The 19,377-nt window shown below is 33.9% G+C and overlaps 2 protein-coding genes across 8 annotated transcripts in view; both read left to right on the top strand.

The window, feature by feature from the left end:
- The window catches only part of DNAJB6 (DnaJ heat shock protein family (Hsp40) member B6), a 118,830-nt gene that overhangs the window by 40,987 nt on the left and 58,466 nt on the right, over positions 1 to 19,377 (top strand). For 4 of the 6 annotated variants that reach the window (XM_021009646.2, XM_021009647.2, XM_021009645.2 and 1 more), the window contains 4 exons: positions 4,166 to 4,228; positions 5,134 to 5,244; positions 17,519 to 17,650; positions 19,070 to 19,211. In XM_021009646.2, coding sequence (XP_020865305.1) covers positions 4,166 to 4,228; positions 5,134 to 5,244; positions 17,519 to 17,650; positions 19,070 to 19,211 — 448 coding nt within the window. The remainder of the gene's footprint in view (positions 1 to 4,165; positions 4,229 to 5,133; positions 5,245 to 17,518; positions 17,651 to 19,069; positions 19,212 to 19,377) is intronic. The other 2 variants (XM_078152551.1, XM_078152555.1) reach the window with 1 other exon arrangement.
- LOC144454140 (uncharacterized) lies at positions 5,260 to 9,513 on the top strand. 2 transcript variants are annotated; one of them, XM_078152563.1, is made up of 3 exons: positions 5,260 to 6,329; positions 7,672 to 7,776; positions 9,084 to 9,513. In XM_078152563.1, exons 2-3 carry the CDS (start codon positions 7,728 to 7,730, stop codon positions 9,491 to 9,493), a joined length of 459 nt encoding a protein of 152 aa, XP_078008689.1. In that variant the 5' UTR covers positions 5,260 to 6,329; positions 7,672 to 7,727; the 3' UTR covers positions 9,494 to 9,513. The 2 variants fall into 2 exon arrangements, with proteins under 2 accessions (XP_078008689.1, XP_078008686.1); XM_078152560.1 differs by having other exon boundaries at positions 5,260 to 7,776.

Raw genomic sequence — 19,377 nt, 5'->3', positions numbered from 1 at the left:
AGACTCACAAAGGCAAGGAACCTGTGGCCTGGAGCTCACACGTGGCCCGCCACGTCCTCAAGTTGCTTGCAGTGCTTTGACTGCATCCAGACTTGATAGAAGAAATCCTTTTATTAAGATTCCCCACCCTTGAATTGTAGGTTATGTATTACACTGATGTTTTTCTAGTCAAGAAGCAACATTTATGGCTTTTTTACTAGGTGAAAAAATATTAGAACCTAACTTTTGTTTATGTTGTAACCTTTACTACATATATCAGTAAATCTGCTCAGAGTTTGTTTAATAACCACATTATTTGATTATTCCAAAGAAAAGCTGAGTAGAATTATAAATTGTAATTGGAGCTAGAATTAGCCAAAATTTTATTTGCCTTTTATATTTCATTTTGATATTTAGTAATAATGAACCAGTGAGAATCCTGAGAAATTTTTTTCAGTTGTACAAGGTGAAGACATCTTAAATAGAATTTTTAAAAGGTGGTGTGTGTGTGTGTGTGTGTGTGTGTGTGTGTGTGTGTGTGTACAATCAGGATTAAGTGACTTGCCCAGGGTCACACAGCTAGTAAGTGTCAAGTGTCTGAGGCCAGATTTGAAGTCAGGTCCTTCTGACTCCAAGGCCAGAGCACTATGCACTGCACCACCTAGCTGCCCCTAAAAGGTGTTTTCTAAGAGCATCTTTTTGCTATTGATTTTGTTGTGGAAGCATAGATTTTAGAGAATTCAAAGTTATCACCCATTTCCCCAAATTAGTAGTTGTGTAGCTGTGATTTTTCCATATTGACAGATTATGTTCTGCCTTACTGCATATAGTGGTAGTATTGTAGTCACAAAACCTCATAGCTGGATTAGAGCTGAGGCCTGTAATTAATTTTTTTTTGTTACTTGGATGCTTTCTAATAATATTACTATTAGATGATACAAGTGTATTGAAGCTAAGGCATGTTTCAAACTCAGGAAGTAATAAATAATAAAGTATTACTTAAGATCTTCCAACTTACAAGATTAAGTTTTGTTTTTAAAATAGTTTTCAATTGCAACTAGTTCTTACGTATTGAGACTGTTATCTTTGACAGTTAAATCCACTGGCCTGGATCTGTGTGAAGGAATGGACCTTGTTGAGTACATAGCCAGTAGTTTTACTAAAAGAATAGGTGTGGTATGTCTTGGGGTACAAGGCAAGTGCTATATTGCAGGTCTTGAAGCTGAACTTCTAAATGGAAAACTACAGGCTAACAGTTCTAACTCTTTGGCATGAAAGTCGGTAACTGGGTGGCTAGTTGCAGAGTAGGCAGTTACAAACTTTTCTCTGTATTCAGTCAGATTACAGGTCAAGGATTTGGTTTATTTAGCATGGCATGTGTTGTTTCAGTGTTCTCATTCTATTTGTAGAGTACTTTAGTTTTCATGTATTCTGAAAGAGGTAGCAATGTGTATTTATGGTAGAGTGGAGTAGAGAGGAAGAACTGGATTCTGTCCTTGACTGGTGTATTAGCTCTGGGACTGCTTAATCTCTTAATGTCCCCAGGCAAATCTTTTAAGACTATAAATTGCCAGTTGGATGGGAAATGAAATCACAGCTTTTGTACTGCTTCCTCCCTTTTCCTTCCCTACCCCACCTTGAATTTATTTTCTTAACGTATGAAAAGGTTTAGAAATGCAAATGAAATACTTTAAACTATTGAAATATTTTGAAAATTCTTAATTTTCCTGTTTGGGATGTTAAGATAAGAGTGTGTATGGGGGGGGAGAGGAATTTATATCTAGACTATTTGTATCCTTTATTGTAAGCTTCATATGCTGTTAATGGTTCCTAAGATAAATATTTCTGCTCCTTACATATGTTGCTCCATCTCTGGTTTCTGTGTCTTTGCGCTGGCTGTCCTCTATGCCTCTAATGCCCTCTGTGCTCACCTCTGCCTCTTAGAATTCCAGGTTTCTTTCAAGATATGCTCAAACACCTCTTTCTGAAGGGTGCTTTTCCTAGTCTCCTCAACTGCTAGTCCCTTCCCCTCTAACATTACCTTCTATCTGCTCTGTAGTATATGTGCTTATTTATATGCTTGTAAGTTCACCGATCATTTTTATCTTTGTATCCCTATAATTCCTGGCACATAGTATTTTATATATATATAGTAAGTATATAATATCACACATATACTTGTACATAGTAATCACTTAATAAACACTTGTTGACTGACAGACTAGGTGTCTTCTGTATAGAAAAGACACTCCAATCCAATAAACATTTATTAAGTTCTCATTATGTACCAGGCACTTTGCTAAGTGCTGGGAATACAATTAATAAAAGCTAGTTCCTGCCTCACCAAAAAAGCAAAAAAAAAAAAAGACAGCAAAAGAAAATAAATGTTATGTATCTATAAAATTGGGGAAGAGAGTTCCAGCCATTTATCTGATGATCATCTCACAACATTTTAACAATAAGAAAAAAACTCATATGATTCCACAGGTTCTTGAAAGATACATTAGCAGATCCCAAGTTCTGGTAATTTATGTACTTACCCATCAAAAAGGCTGTACTTCTTTCGAGAGTCAGACCTAAATATGGAGAGGCTTATCACCAGTAGGAATTTAACACCAAGCCAAGAAACAAAGAAAACACGAAATGATGCTACCTGCCCCCTTTGTCTTTGCAGGTCATTTTATTATTTTGTGGTTGCCAATTGGCAAAAAAGGGAGGTTAGAGGGTGTGGAAAAATTGCATAAAGTGCATATAAACAGTCACTTATAGTATTCTAAATGGAAGATTGTCTAAATATGGTTACACTGAGAATATGAATGACAAGATCTCTATGTTCTCAATATAAATAAAACAGGATTCATTCAGGTAGACTTGAACCCGAGTTTATCACAGCTAATAAAGCGCTATGACAAGCATTCTGAAGAAAAGCACAGTGCCAGGCAGATAATACTTTTTCATTCCTTCATTGTAATCGACCAGAGTTTTGTTGCTTTTCATTTTTTGACTTTATTTAAAGCCTTAGTTCTCAAATTTTTTTGCTCAAGCCACACTAGGGAGAATTGGCAACTGCTTGAGCATGTTGCAAGTGTAAGCTACACACATTTAGAGGTATTTATATTCTGAGAGCCACTGATTTCTGAATGTTGTAGTCATTTTGTATCATGTTTTCAATGTTGGTTTTTCACTCTTCTTCATTTCACTGTTATAAGCTTTTCCCCAATCCTCTGAAGGCTTTATAGTCATCTTTCCTTACGGTGCTATCATGTTTCATTACATTAATAGAACATAATTTGATCAAACATTTCTCATTCATTTTATGTGTTTTATTTACTGCTTTTTATTCACCTAAGTGAAGTTGATATGAATGCTCTTGTACTATGGAGAGCAAACTTTTCATTATGTCATTTACCTTGGGATATAGTCAATAATGGAAGCTTTTCTTGAATAATTCCCAATGCTTTTTTTAGAGTGGTTGAGCCAGTAAATAGCTTTATCAGCATTCTTGTCTTACCAAGCATGGCTCTTCCAAGTATGAGGTGTTTTCTGTTGTATACCTGAGTTTTGAGCTGTGTAACGAACCAAGGGCAAGCTATTTAACTTCTCTGAAACTGTTAATCTTAGTATCATCTCCTGCTGTTACCTGGTATTTAATTTGTATATGTTGTGCCTATACTTTGTGCTTTCTCATTTGATGCAGTAGAAGCTACTTGAGGGCAGAGATTGGTTTCATTTTTCTCTTCCCCAGTGCCTAATACAATTCCTCATATATAATAGGTGATTAAATGCTTGTTAATTGAGTTTTAAAATGAGAATAAAAGTCACCTGTATTATCTATCTTACAGGTTTATTGTGTGAGGCCTAAATGAGAGTGTATGTAAAAGTATTTCAAAATTTTCTTAGGGTTGTTTTAATTTATACTCATCATTGGTGAATTTGAACATTTCTAAGATGAATAATATTTTTGTTTCTTTTGAAAATGATTCCTTTAACTACTTGTTTCTTCTCAACATACATCAATTACTGAGAAATTTGGTGATATGAAAAACTTAAATATTTGATTCTGGATGCTTAAGAATGGTATATAATTGGGAAAATTTTTTTCTATCACATTTAAGTAGGAAAATGATATATATGTATACACACACACACCCCTGTCTCAGCTTTATTTATTTTTTTCATTTTTTAGCCAAAAAACGGGACATCTATGACAAATATGGAAAAGAAGGATTAAATGGTGGAGGTGGAGGAGGTATGTAGACATTTCACACCAAAAATACAGTTTTTGTGTAATTTGAATTTTGGCTTTTAAACTGTTTTGAGTGGTATTGAAGATAAACCATAAGCCACATCCTAGAATTTACTATAAGTTGCTGTTAATATTCTTTTAAAGCTAGGATGTCTTAAGGAAAATAAAATCAAGAAAAATTTGAACACGGTGTCTATATAATGAATGATCAAGCTTGGACCCAAATAAGAATTGAGAGGTTGCCATTCCATGCCTTTGTAAAATTAAGCAACTTTTGGGTTTGTGAGCACATGTGCCATGGTTTTAAATATGTAGGTATTGGAAATGTAGATCTATGTAGCCATTTTTTTTTCTTTAGAACTTTTGTTATTGATATATTTTGTTTTTATGTTGACTTCATTTCCAACTATATCTTCCTTTTCCAGATAAAGTACTCAATTAATAGTGCATAAACCAGTGTAGGTGAGGCTGATGTAAAATCTATGCCATTTTATAGGGAAACCAAAAATATAATGGGGTCTTGGTTACATTCTTAGAACAGAAAGTCTTGTCCCTTAAGTTTGCTCAACACTGTATTTATGACCATGAAATTCATTAGTTTCCTGGAGTATATTTAAAAATATGTTGAGAGTTGTATGGATTACAGATGTTAACAAGATAAATGTGATAGTTAGTTTTCCATCTCTACTGTGAAATGTAAATTCTGATGTTGTACAAATCAAGGCAGGCCCTATTAAAACAAATGATGAACTTTTTGAAGCTAGAGAAGCCCAAATTTATGAATTTACTGTTACTCTCTTCCATGTAGCTCTTTAACTGTACCATGTCTTCCCGAAGCAAATGAAAACTACTTAGATACAATATACTGATAATTATAAACTCATAAGTTTCTTAAACCATTTCTACAGGTGGAAGTCATTTTGATAATCCATTTGAATATGGATTCACATTCCGGAACCCAGATGATGTCTTCAGGGAATTTTTTGGTGGAAGGGACCCATTTTCATTTGAGTTTTTTGGTAAGCTATTGGTTGTGGTACTTTGTATCCCTAGTATGGTGGCACGATACAACATACAACAGTGTTCAAAGATTTACTTAATAAGGTTCTTTCCATTAATTAGAATTATGCCAGTGTCTTAAGCCTTTCTATTTAAAATATATGGGAAATTACTTACTGTCATTTTCCTTTTTGCTGTTATAGAAGCTTCTGACTTTTTAAAACAATTGTCTTCAGTTTAATGTAGTTGAAATACGAATTTAAATTTATTTTGCTGGCTTATGAGTGGGAAAACTTTCACGGATTTGGGTGTTGTGTACATATGTTAGTTCCCATTTGGAAAAATGGTTCTTGGGTGAAGTGTATATGTGTTTGCCATGTATAGAAACCTGAGTGATAGCTTAGGTATTCTTCAAAAGCAGAAGAAATGTTAGTCTGCCTTAACCAATAATGCTCTTTTTTCTAAGTGTGGTGTACTGTGATCTTTGGGTCCAGTTTTGTGAAAAGGAGGGTGGGAATGATATCACCTGATCCAGATCTGGAGATGTTTTTTGAAGTAAGAAACTAGTTTTATAATGAGAGGTAGTGTTTGATTAGGTTGCTTGGTAGGATTGTGGACTTCATGATCAAATAGGTCTCCTGTTTGTCTTTTTTACTTTCTAACATATGCCTGGATTATTAAATTAAAGAAACATTTACTAAGTGCCTATTCTACAAAGAACTGTGCTTTGGCTATTCCTCAAGGCTTCTCAGGTACCTGATGTCAGTCAGCATTTTGCTGTTAGTGCCTCTTCCCATTTTTCCAGTTGGCTTTTTGAACTGTCAGGGTGTTCAGTGCATGCACTGCCTATGTTGGAGGTCAGGGTTGAAATTTGTGCCTCTATAGCCACTTTGTCTTCTGGCTCATGAAGGGGAAACACACCCTGTGTTTACCTCTCATTTCCCTGGAATCTGATTGGAGAGAGTGACCACCATCTGGAACACCCCTCCCCCCCCAGGAGGGAAACAAGAAGAGCAATTCTGTCTACAAAGAATACAGGGGAAAACAAGTGGAGGCCCCTGCCCATCCTAGGCACAGAAGAGGAATTAAATCACCAGCACTTCGGGTAGGTAATAGGTTTTATTTATGCTGCAACTCTGCAACATATTGTAGTGTGGGCACGGAAAGAACTTCCATCATTTACTCTCACAATCCACACTTTTATTCTTTTAAACAACATGATAGGAAAAGGGAAAAACAATAGTAATTGTTTGCTATTTTCATTTACCCAAGTAACAGCTAAAGACCCAAGTACATACATAAAAGGGGCTAATGTTTATGGCAGAGAAGCACAGTGAGTAGGTAGGGAACTTGTTAATCCTTTCATTATGAAGAATGGTCATGTCTTAGATTTGATTACAAGTATAAATTTATGTGGATATTGACTAAGATCGAGTATATCCAAATGTCTAATATGTGAAGTTTTATTTAAATAAACTTACATTTTAATCTTCACAGTATAACTAATGAAAGCAGAACTTTGTTCAAAAAATTATTAAAGTAGATTGTAGAAATATAAGTAGTATACTAGAACTAGTAATTGCTAATTCTATCAACAGTTTTTATATTTCTTGCTGTCTTTAGCTATATAGAGTACTTTAGCTGCTTATTTTTGTTAGGGGAACATAAGGGTGAGGGAAGAGAATTTTTATAAATTTTTTTTAATGGACTGTATCTAATGTAACCAGGGGCCCAATTTTTATGAAAACCGTGTTATACTTGGAATTCTCCTCTCCAGGGGGTAGTTTTACTCTGCTTTTCCCCTGGAGGTAGGGTAATTAGACCAAGTTCCTGGTTAGTTTTGATTCTGTCATTTGGCTTGTTGAATATGGTTTGTTTTAATAGGATGAAGAGAGTGGAAAGCATTATTCAGTAATAATTGATTAAATGACTTGTTTCATTTTAACCCCCTTTGATTTCCATTTAGGAGAAAAAAGAGGTTTTATGACTGTGTCAGCAGTGTCAAAATAGACCTCTTTCTAACTTATTTTTCTTGAGTAATTCATTTTCTTTTGTTGGGATAAAAAAATTTAGATTATTTGATGATACGTTTAAGATATGAATGTTTTTAAACTAAAAATTTGTATAATTGCCAGGGAAGCTAAGTGTTTATATGTATAGATATAGTTATAAATTAAAGTAAATGAAGCTGTAGTTACAAAGAAAAGTAGTTGGTAGTAAAGAGAAATTATATTACATGGAAACAAAGACCTTCAAAGAAGTAGCCAACTTTAAAATTGTAATAGCAGAATATTCAGGCACTCTTTCTTAAATACCTTTTTGGGCTTTTGTTTCCTAATATATCTCGTTTTTAAAGTCCCTTTGCTATCCTACTGCTGCCTGCCCCCTTTTTATATTTATGACTTACATTAGTTTGGCAGTGATACTTCTTCAGTCCGTTCTTGTAGGTCTTCTAGGTGGCTTCCATTTTCAGTCACTAAGGATTTACACAAGGGAAAAGAGGATGCTTGATGGCTTCCACGTGTATGAAGTAACTGTCCATCCTGCTGGTGGTATGTTTAGTGTAGCTTTGGGTGAATTTCAGGGATTCTCAGTTTTCTTTTGAAGTTGGGCTTTTTTTGTTATTTCCATGATGCAGGAGATTTTTGTTATCCATAAAGCTGTACTCTTTAATGAGTATTTTTTTCCTTTGAGGTAACTTGAATTTTGATCTAATTCATTCCACAAATTAATTTTTGAAGCCTTTTTGATTTCTTTCTAGTGTTCTGGTATGTGTGTACATATATGTATTGTTCTGTTCAGAACTGATAATACCAGGCACACTTTTGAATTTTTTAGATTAGATTATCAGCATAGTATCAGACTGCTATGTCCTGTTTAGGTGCCTTGCATCATAAGCAGTGTGGAAAATCAACAAGATTAGGAAGAAAATCAGTCCTCTTTTTTGGTTGAAAATTTTGGAATAGAACTTCAGTAGAAAGACCAGAAGACTGAAGCGGGGGAATATAGATAAATGTTTAAGGACACATAATAGACGTGGTGGTAGGCAGTAATTCTTTTGATTGAGGACAACACAATATAAAAGGGGCTTAAATTATGGCAGTAAAAAATTGGGTTAGATATTAGGATGAACTTTCTGACCCAGAAATTGGTAAGGGAATAGGTTCCTGGTGGAGCTTAAAGATTCACATTCTGGTTTCAAGATCAACTCTGAAAACCTTTCAGTTGAGATAGTGTGGCTGTAAATACCTATCTTTATGGTAGGTTGGTAGACTAGATGCTTTTCTTAAATTCCTTCCAGATAGTTAATAAAACTTAGATATTGTGTGCATTTACTGTGATGTTAATTGGAAATTTTTAGTATTAAAGTATTATACAACTTGGTATTGAATAATTTAACCACTTAAATACTTTAATAATGATGTCCCTGATGTGGTACCATTAAAAAAATTTACTGATTTTCCTCATTGTGAACTCACAAATGCTTATCCCATAGAATGACAGCTAATTTGGGGGTGAGGCGAGTATAGTTTGTTATATTATTTGCAATTATCACCTATTTTTAAATTCATTAAGTAGATGAGCATAGGTATCATGATCTAGAAATATTTGTATGGAGTCAAAAGTGTTCACAGTGGCTTCTTACTTAAACATTTCCTCTTAATGTTAGTGTTTTAGCTTGGGGAATAAATAAGTAAAGTAATAGAGAATTGAGAAAGGTTATAGGAAGCAAAAGAAGTCAAACAGAAGGGAGTTTGAGACCATTTGAGAGCACAGTCTATGAATCTAAGTTTAATATTATATTTTGTAAGCCATGATTTAATAAACATTAATATGGTGAGTCATTTTACCCTACCAGGATTCGAAGAGCTGACCAGTGAAGAATTGGAGGCTAATGAGGAATTAGATCAGCCTGGTTTTGAGGAGAAAAGTGATGGGTTTGACGGAGCACCCAGTGAAGATAGCAGTGAGGTTTTGGATGTGGTGTCCAGTGAGGATGAGCTCTGTGTTTCAGGACAACATCAATGTTTTGAAGATTTAACCAGTGAGGAACTGGATATTATCTCTAGTGAAGAGGAACCAAGTGAGGTGAACAGTCGGGGCCCAGGGGAAGTGCTTAGTGAGGAATTGGAAGTTGTATCTAGTGAAGAAGAAGCAAGTGAAAAGCTTCCTTATTATGGGGATTTGGAAGAGCTCAGTGAAGAATATGAAGAACTGCTCAGCGAGGAAGAACATAGTGAGGCGGAACTTGAGGCTCTACTGGTTTAACAATAAACATTAAAAGAAAATGGGGGTGATGTGACTCATTTTTGTTTTATGAGATACTTGTTAACCAGAATTCTGTAACCCATTTATTTGATAACCAAAATAAACAGGGAACCTCAGATATCCTGAACACAGAAGAACAGCAGAAAACACATATAAAAACAACAACAACAAACTAAACCTTCAAGGACTCAGAATAGAGGCCATATACTCCAAAGCCCAGTAATTTTACTGTTTATTAGGAGAACCCCTATGCCCTTCACTTTTTTAGCCTTTTTGTTTTAATCGTGAGGTTGGTAATTTGTTGTTCCCTAGCACACAGATTAGAAATGGGGTGGGGAGGAGGCCTGGCCCATGTCTGCAATAAAAGAAAAAAGAAAGTGGTGGTGTTTTTTTTTTTTTGTTTGGTTTGGTTTGGTTGGTTTGCTTTGTTTTTTTAAAGGCAGCTACAAGAACTCAAAAGAGAATTAGTCTTAAGAGTCACCATTACTACTTAGTAATAGCTTCAGAGGGCTTTATTATGTTACAATGTAATATGGTAACTGGTGTTTTTAATAATTTGATTATTTAATCTTTATTGATGATTCAGTTTCTTTATGGTGAGAAATGCTTCTATTTTCTCTCTTCTCTTTCCCCTTCCCTTTCCTCCTTTCCCCCTTACATTTCATTCTTTCCTTCCCCCTTCTCTCCCTCTTCTGTTTCTCCTTTCCCTCCTTTCTCTCCTCTTCTCTCCCTTCTTACCTACCATCATGAGTGATTAAAATAAAACCATGGTAAACTCAACTTAGGTGAAACAGCTCATTCACCAGGGATGCTGGGATAAAAACAGGCAGCAGGAAGCAACTGAGGATAGAAATACTAAGTTTCCATTTCTATAAAATGAGATAGTTGGATTAGTTCTCAGGGATCATTTCCAGCTTTAAATCCTGACCTGAATATGATCTATTGAACATGATTCTATTGGTGGGGGAGGTGATTTAGGTACATTTTATTTTTCCAACATTTGTTTTTAAATAAAGAAATCTTCTTGGAAATACAGAACATGAGAAAAAAATAGTAGTCCAGAAGTTGTTCTCACACCCAATGATGATAACATGTATCTTATTAACTCCAGCAACAAGATTAGTTTACTAAGTATGTCTAAGAGCCATCTGAACTTCACTCCGGTATTGCTGGCTTGGGAGCATTTAGAATTGAAGATGTGATTGGACTGTTATCTATTATGGTTTTCCAGCTTTTTTTTTTATAGTTAATACTTCTTTTCCCTTCTCCCTTTTAATATGACTACATTAATAAACCCTACACATGAATAAACAATTTTCAGAACTTGAAAGTTATGTCTCAGCACCAGAGTTGAAAAATGTTTAAAATCTCAGATGTGATAACTAAGTATTGCTAATTTTCATAAGACTCAACATCTCTTTTTTTTGCTTAACCTATAACTATCTTCATGACCAGCTAGAGTTTATCTCAGGAACAAACTTAGAAATGTGCTCTGAGGTGATGGCAGTGCATATTTGTTAGTGAGCAATTAATTAAATTCAATAGAATTTAAATTCAGTTATTTTAAGTTCAGTAGTCTAAAATTTATTTCAGCGAGAGTACTATTGATATCTCTCTGCACTGTACCTATATATTTTTCTACAAGTACTTTGGCTTTGACTATATTTATGTGCAATTTTGAATGGCTTAAGATCAGCTACCAAGAAAAACCTTGACAGGAGCCTAATTCTGTGGTTATATGAGTGTCATAGAATTCTAGGTCTTCGAATGGTAAAGAATTCACTGTAAGATACCTAGTATCAATCATTTCAATCTCAGGCTCACTTAAGGGTTTAAATTTTATTTTGTTTCTTGAAAAGGTCAAGCAATTATGGGAAATTATTTTAGTTCTAGTGGTTATTATGGATTGTGTAGGATTTTATTAAGTGTTTGTGTTTTATTAGCATACTACTATTTATAACACCGTAGATAGTTTACAGAGAATTATGTAATGATTTCAGGGAATGAAAGAAGGAAGGAAGTTGAATTAGGAAGCTAGAAGGAACCAAGGTAACAAACACCAGGATTTAGCTAAACTAATTGTAATTTCTTTTAAGTTTCTCCTATGAAAAAAGTAATTCTCACTAAGAATGAAAAATTATTTACTTTATGCCTGCATAATATATTTAAATTTAAAAATTAGGTTACTGTATTCTGAAATTTTAGTTTTTCCTAAGGATCTGGAGACTATGTATTGGCATTTTATTTTATTGTAGAATAAATTTCCATTAGAAAATTTTGGTGGGCTATTTCCTGATGGTATTATTTAAAATGAAATTGTTGTTATTAGCAGTGTATTCTAGTTTTCTACCTTTTTCCTTAATGATTACTTACCTGATCTTTCCAGACCAGAGATTAAGATTTTGATTTTACTATTCATTAATGAACTGCTTAAACCTTCCATTTCTAAGAGCTTTCTGTTTTCATTTCTCCAGTCATCAAGAAACATCCAGGATTTAGTTTTTGAAATTTATTTTTGAGTACTTATAAAGTATGATTTCAGCATGGTTTCTAATAAAATAAAATTTAATTGATGGAACAGAGTAAATGGAATTAAATAATCTTTACATTACTTTTGACCTTTGAGTTTAAGCTATTGCTGTTTATCTGGTCATTATTATATAATTTATAGTTTGAATATTTTAGTTTTGTCTAAACTCTTAATTCGCCATAACACTCTACTCCCACCATTCTTTTTAGCAAGTAGATTTGAATCTTATGTGATATCTATTTTTCTAAAACTTTGGAGGAATAATAGTACTTTAGGTAAAGGCATAAATTCATCTAGAAAGTTTGGTAGTTAGCACATTCTAGAAATCATTTAAAGGTAATTTGAATTTTGATCTTCCTGAGTTTGTAAGCAGGACTGATTTAACATAAAAAGTAGGATGTTAAAATATAGATATGTGGAGATTGAAAACTGCCTTATCTTGTTTTTGTTTGCAAGATAATATAAAATTTATAGTTTCTTATTCCAGATATATTTGGTGACTACTGTTATTTTGATTAGGTTTTTTTTCCTATGAAACTTGTACTAATCTTAGATTTTATATCTCTTCATTTCTTACTATAATTTGTGCAGATATTTTTGTGAACTTTAATCTGGAAGTCAGAATCAGGTTTATCTTAGGTGGTTTAATTGTAGAGTAAGTTTTAAAGTCAAAACCCTAAGTTTAACTTTACTTTTGTGATACCATTTGAGAGGTTTTAAGACAAAGGAGAGAATGAACAAGAGAGCAGAGATTTGGGATCAACAATATAGCAATTAATTATTGAGAGATTAATGGTCAGATGATTTAAAAGAGGTAGGACCAGCATTATGGATAAGTAGTTGCTTATTTGATCTTAGTGGTAGTGCCAAAACTCCGTCCAAGCATAACTCTTCCCCAACCCCCTAAATGTTTTGAATGAAGCAGTGTAACCTAGTGGGAAAAGAATTGACTAGGATGCTAGGTGTAAGGACTTAATCTCCACCACTTAAAAAGTGGGTTACTCTGAATAGTACCCTATTATCTTTGTGTCACATTTTCTTCGTTTGTGAAATAAAAGTTAGACTAGGTGACCCCAAAGGTTGTTTATAGTTCTAACAAGTGATACGTTAATTTTCTTTAATAATATTTAATGCTTTTAAAACTTAACTCACTTCATAACCTTTCACACGCATCTCTATTCCCTTACCCCTCCCTGCCGCATGTGCCCCTTTCCCTTTATATATTTGCACCACAACCGTTGTATTCCAGACCTTCATTACCTAGACTCTTAAGTATAGTCTCCTAATTGGTCTCCTTTCATCAACACTCTTTCCCTCCTTTTTTTCTTCCACTGAGTTGCGAAATTGAAAATTCTTGTTGTGTTAGCCCTTTGTTTAGGAAAACAGGTTTCTCATTGCCTTCAGTGTAATATACCAACTTTTTGACATTTAAAACCCTTTACAATCTGGCTGTAGCTGGCTCATCACATTCAGCCAGATAAATACCCATAATTCTAGACCGAACTGCTTTCAATAGGCTATCTCCCATGCCTGAAATAGTTTCCCTGGTAATTTCTACCTTTGGAATCCCTACCTACCTCCCTTCAAGGCTCAGCTCAAGATTCTCTATTGATTTCACAGTTACTTATTTTGCATATATCCTGCATATCTCTTATTTCTTTCCCTATAAACACGTATCTCCCCAGTAGAATGTCAACCCGTTGAGGGCAGGGACTATCTCACATTTCTGTTGTTTCACAAGTGCACAGGACAGTGCTTGTATGATTAATAGAAGAGAGCACTTTAACGTTGGTCATATTCGTCATATGTGAAAATATTATCTTATTTCCTCACTTCTCATCCACCACCTCTGGAAAAACCAGAGGTATCAACCTTTTATTGAGGGCCTTGAGTGGAAGACTTAAGTATTCTTGTTAGTTAAGTTGTGTGTATATTTGTAACCATAAAGAACAGTTTTCCTGCTATATGCCTAGAATGCGTTTTCCTTATTTTTAAAAGAGAATCATATTGTAAGAATTGGATTAAGTGTATTAAGAAATGCTTTTATCATAATATACTTATATATTTACGTGAAGCCTCCTTAACTAATTAAAACACATTTGTATTTCATTTGTCATATATTCAATGCCAAAGCCTCTTAATTGGATTTATTTTTAAGTTATCTTTTATTGTGATTTTTTTCTTTTCTTGAATAGTATTTATAGTTGATATTATTGATGTTTTCGAATTTCTGTTTGATGTCAAAAGTGTTAATGAGTTATCCTAGGAATGATTGCTTAGTCAAGAAAAAGTAATACAGAAGGTACAAACTTTTTTTTTTAAGGTGCAAACTTTTAAATTCCTTTTGAGCTAAGACAAGGTTAAGTGATAATTGTTAAGAACCTTTACTTATCATTGCTCTGTCATTGTATAAGAGAATCCAAAAACATGAAAGGTGATTCTTAATAGAAAGAAAAAGAAAATACTAGAAAAATTATCAAAAACTCATCAGCTTTTGTCTTCCTCCCTGCAGGCTAGAGCCCATTATTAGACTTTTATTCTCCACAATTCTTAGGGTTCTCTCACTAGTCACTTGATTTCACTAGTCACTTATGCCAGGTGTTGAAGAAGAGTTTAATTTGTTAACCCAAGGGAGTGAGGGTTATTTTTATATGTTTCTAAGCTATGTTTTTATGTATCTCTCTGCTAGACATTCCCACTTAAGTGCCCCAAATCAAACATAGCATTTTTTCATATAACTGGTTACAAATCCTTTTTCTGTAGTGTTTCGCCATATTCCTCCTCTTCATTTTCATCATCAACTAGTCACCAAATGTTTTGGTTTTTTCTTGCCTTGTTTCTCATTCTTATCTCTAGCATCCTACGCAGGTCTTTATCAGTATTAGTCTTATACTATTGAGCATTTTCAGTCTTTTGCTCAGAAACTAATGACTTGCTCTTTTTTACTGCATAAAGACCTTATGGGTCTCTGTAAATTCAATGTAGCTCACCTATATAATCTTAATTCCTACTACTTCCACTTTACTGTTAGGCAGACTGATGCAATATACATTATGCAATCCATACAGTCCTCACTGTACAATATACTTATTTTGACATTTGTTTGACTTGTTCTCTTCTCTCCCTTTTTCATACCTAAGTAGCCTTCATCTTTTAAGATTGTTTTCTTTCATGGAGGTCCCCACTGTCCTTACTTTTCTTCTTTCCTTTAACTGATAATTAGATCATTACTATAGAATTTGGTGTTATGTTTTTTATTCTTTTATATTTCTTGTTCTTTCAACATGTATACTTTGTCTGCCCATGAGCCACAGTAGAAGAATCATATTTTATCTTCTTCCATTATACATGTTGCTGAGAACTTGATAGATGCTGAGTGAATAGCTTTTCATTGAGGAATATCCTGAACCTACTGCTAAATATTAAATAGATAATCTAAATCTTTTTTTTAAAGATTCTTTGAAAATTTATAAATTTTATTTTTTTCCAATTACATGTTAAAAACAACATTTAGCGTTTTTTTTTTGAGTTCCACATTCTTTCCCTCTCTTTCCCCTTCATTGAGAAGACAAGCAGTTTAATAGCTTATGTGTGTGCAATAATGGCAAAACATTTCCATATTAGCCATGTAGTGAAAGAACACAGGACTGCCCCATCCCCCCCCCCAAAAGAAAACCACTGTGAAAAAAAAGTGGTTCAGCCTGCATTCAGACTCCATTTGTTCTTTTTCTGGAGGTAGATAGCATTTTTCATCGTAAGTCCTTTGAGACTGTCTTGGATTATTGTAATGCTAAATAGTTGCGAATAGCTAAAAATAGAATAGCCGAGTCATTCACAGTTGATCATTGTATAATTTTTCTGTTACTGTGTACAGTATTCAGGTTCTGGTCACTTCATTTTGCTTTCAGTTCACGTAAGTCTTTTCCAGGTTTTCCTGAAACCATCCTGCTCATCGTTTCTTATAGCATAATAGATACTGTAAATCTCGATAATAGTTTTATTTTTTGGATATTTTAGTGACATTCACCTAACTAAAGAAGTTAAAAGTTGTTAGAAATTCTTATTTAAATATTTTTATGTAAAATTTTATAGCTATGTTTATATATGTGTGTGTGATTTTATATATATATATATATATATATACACACATACATACATACACACACACACACACACACACACACACACACAAAATGGATTTGTGTATTCTCTTCAGGGCAAGGTTTTTTTTTAGCCCAAGGTGTCTTGTTCATGTGCTTTTATGAATCCTCTATTAAGTGCAGTAAAGGCCTTCTGGGTCTTTTACTGTTCTCTGTGTACTGATTGCACCTGGGCTGTTTGTTATCCCTTTCAGTAAATGACTGGCCCATCATCTTTTATTGTCATACTATTTTTTTGGATTATATATTTTATGCTACCTTGTTCTGTGGTACTCATTGCTGATAGTATACCATAACCCAGGGTGGGCAACTTGTGGCCTTGAGGCCACATGTAGTCTTCTTTCCTTAAGTGCAACCTTTTGACCGAATCCAAATTTTATAGAACATTTGTCTAGAAGGCCATATGTGGCCTCAAGGCTGCAGGTTCCCCACCTCTGCCATAACCCGTTTAGTCAACTTGCTTGCAGTTTTGCTCTTTAAAAACTTTGGTGTTAAGATTCACAATGATAAAGGCTCAACAGAAGAATATTCATGTTTTAAAATGTTCTTTGGTGGCTTTATCTTTTTCACATATGAGTGTGCCATTTAGGGTTCTTTAAAGGACTATAGTTTTTCAAATAGAATATGGAGTGTTTTCTGCATTCTACTTTTTCCTGAGCCAATCTCATTTTGCCTTCTACAATAGTTGAAAAGTATATGTACTAGTGTACTAATTCAGTGGGTTGCTCATTCAACTGCACGCTCAGAATTGAGCAATAGGTGTTCTTTATCCGCTTAGATTTTCTTCTATAGATAGTGATTATAGCTCTCATTAAAGAGGTACATTGTCTTTTGGGGGGTTGGTATGAGCATAATGGTATCTTTTGCATGTCTATACCATATATTGCATTATATATCTAATATAAATATTAATCATGAAATTTTCAGCTAGTGTTTAGTTTTGAAAATAATCAGAGTTAGTATAATGCCTAACCATGAAGGTATTGTATTCCCTTTCAAGGGGAGAGGCATCAGGAATATATTTTCGTTACCTTGAATATTTTTGTTCATGATGACTTTCTAGCTTTAACTTACCAATTTTTTACCCTCAGTAAGGAAAGGAGCTGTTTGGAAAGATATTCTAATGACTTTCTAGAGTTTCAGTTAAAAGTATAGCTTATTTTTGCTAATCGGTAAGTTTTTTCCTTTGCTAATCTTACCTTTTCCCCAACAGTTAAAGAATATTATGTTGAAATTGAAAGTGCCTCGTATTTCTTATTTAGCTCATCTTATCCATCTGTAATAATGGAGGTAATCTAAATGGGATTTTAAATAACAATATGTGTTTGTTCCTAGAAGATCCATTTGAGGACTTTTTTGGAAATCGAAGAGGGACTCGTGGAAACAGAAGCAGAGGTGCAGGACCCTTTTTCTCTGCCTTTGGTGGATTTCCAGGTTTTGGAAGTGGACTTCCTTCATTTGATACAGGTATTTACAATCTTATAAACAGGAACTAATACTCTTAAAAGATTTACAGATGTGTATATTTTTGTTAGATCAACTTGATCACCGTATTCTGTGTAATGTTAGAATTTTGTTGACCAGTTTTCTTGAGGAGTAGAATTGTATATGACCCACACCAAAATAAAAGGAAACTCATCTTTTTGTTTGCTACAATTCTGTTAAAAGAAGAAAAATCAAGGTCTCTTATTTTTCCGTCTATCTGATTAGCTTTGAACTGTTAGTAATTTGTGTTGCTTTGCCTTATTGCTGCCTATTCTTTTTTAGGTACTAAGTTTGGAACACAAAATTCTCTTTTGTTTAAAAACATTTTTGTATCTTGAGTAAAGTTTATTTTTCTGTTCTCTCCTTGGTTGTTGCTGAGACCCTGAGATAAAGTGTTTGATACATAGTATACCTTATACAGTTGGTGCTCGCTATTAATAGTGAGCAGACTTACCTTTGGGATTAGGTCTGAAAAATTTTTTCCTTTGTTTGTGACATATCCTGGTCTAGGTTATGTTGTTATATAATTAAAAAAAATTTGGGCATTTTCTCCTACAAAGTGAATTATAGAGTCTTATAAAGAAAACTGATCATGGAGAAAAGAGATGATGATGGTTTTCATTTTAGTAGTTTGAATTATATAAGTGTACAAGGAAAAAATTATGAAAGATGCTAAAAACATAATTTAGTTCATTTGTTATATTATGGGCAGAGAAAGAATAGAAGAAACAATGCCTTTGACCTTAATTTTATAGTGAGAACTAGGACAGCCATTCAAGGTATTAAAAACATAGTTAATTGACATAGGTATTCTGTCAGTTTCAGTGACATCTGAAATATTTGGACGAAGTTACTCAGGATATAGCTTCATGTGTCCTTTTATGGTTAAAATGTAGGGAGAAATAGGAAAATGATACTTTTTAGGAGAGATGTTGATAGTGATTGTTCACAGCCCAGAGTGGGAAGCAGTGTGCTCCCTGAACCTGTCAGTTAGGCAAGCCATGTTCACATTAAAATGTCAAAGTTCAAAACATTTTGTATAACTGAAAACATGACTGTTGGTGAAAAGGGCATGGCTTTTGTTTTCCAAGTCTTAGGAATACATGTTCATTGTTTCAAGTGTAATAAAAAATTGTGAGATTACTTTTAGCTCTACATCCTTAACAGGATCATGATTAGCACAATTGATCCATTTGCACACTTGATTTCTGGTTTGGAGTCCTTGGTTTCTGTATGATCATAAGATAATCAAAAGGCAGCTGTATTGCTAAATGACTTATTTCGGTCATGTTACTTGGAATAGCATTGAATTTCATAAGTAATAGCCATTTTGACTCCAACTTATAGTATCATTCAATAGAAACTTTAAAATTTGTAATATTATCTTTTCTCTTTATACAGGATTTACTTCATTTGGTTCAGTGGGGCATGGAGGCCTTACTTCCTTCTCTTCTACGTCATTTGGTGGTAGTGGGATGGGTAACTTCAGATCCATATCAACTACAACTAAAATAGTAAATGGCAGGAAAATCACTACAAAGAGGTACAGTGGTATTTTAAACACTATCTTAATGGATTAAATGGCTCTAATGATTTGTTGACGTCAGTCTTAACAGATTTGTGTTCAGATGTTCATTGTCAGAATGAAAAATCTTGGTTTTGCATTTAGTCTGAAATCATAAAACATTGGTTGGCAATGAATACCTGTA

This window comes from Phascolarctos cinereus, unplaced genomic scaffold (assembly GCF_003287225.1).
Source record: "Phascolarctos cinereus isolate Bilbo 61053 unplaced genomic scaffold, phaCin_HiC Scaffold_1;HRSCAF=81, whole genome shotgun sequence".
NCBI lineage: Eukaryota > Metazoa > Chordata > Mammalia > Diprotodontia > Phascolarctidae > Phascolarctos > Phascolarctos cinereus.
Note: the sequence above shows the minus strand (reverse complement) of the source record. Positions and strands in the feature narration are given on the sequence as shown.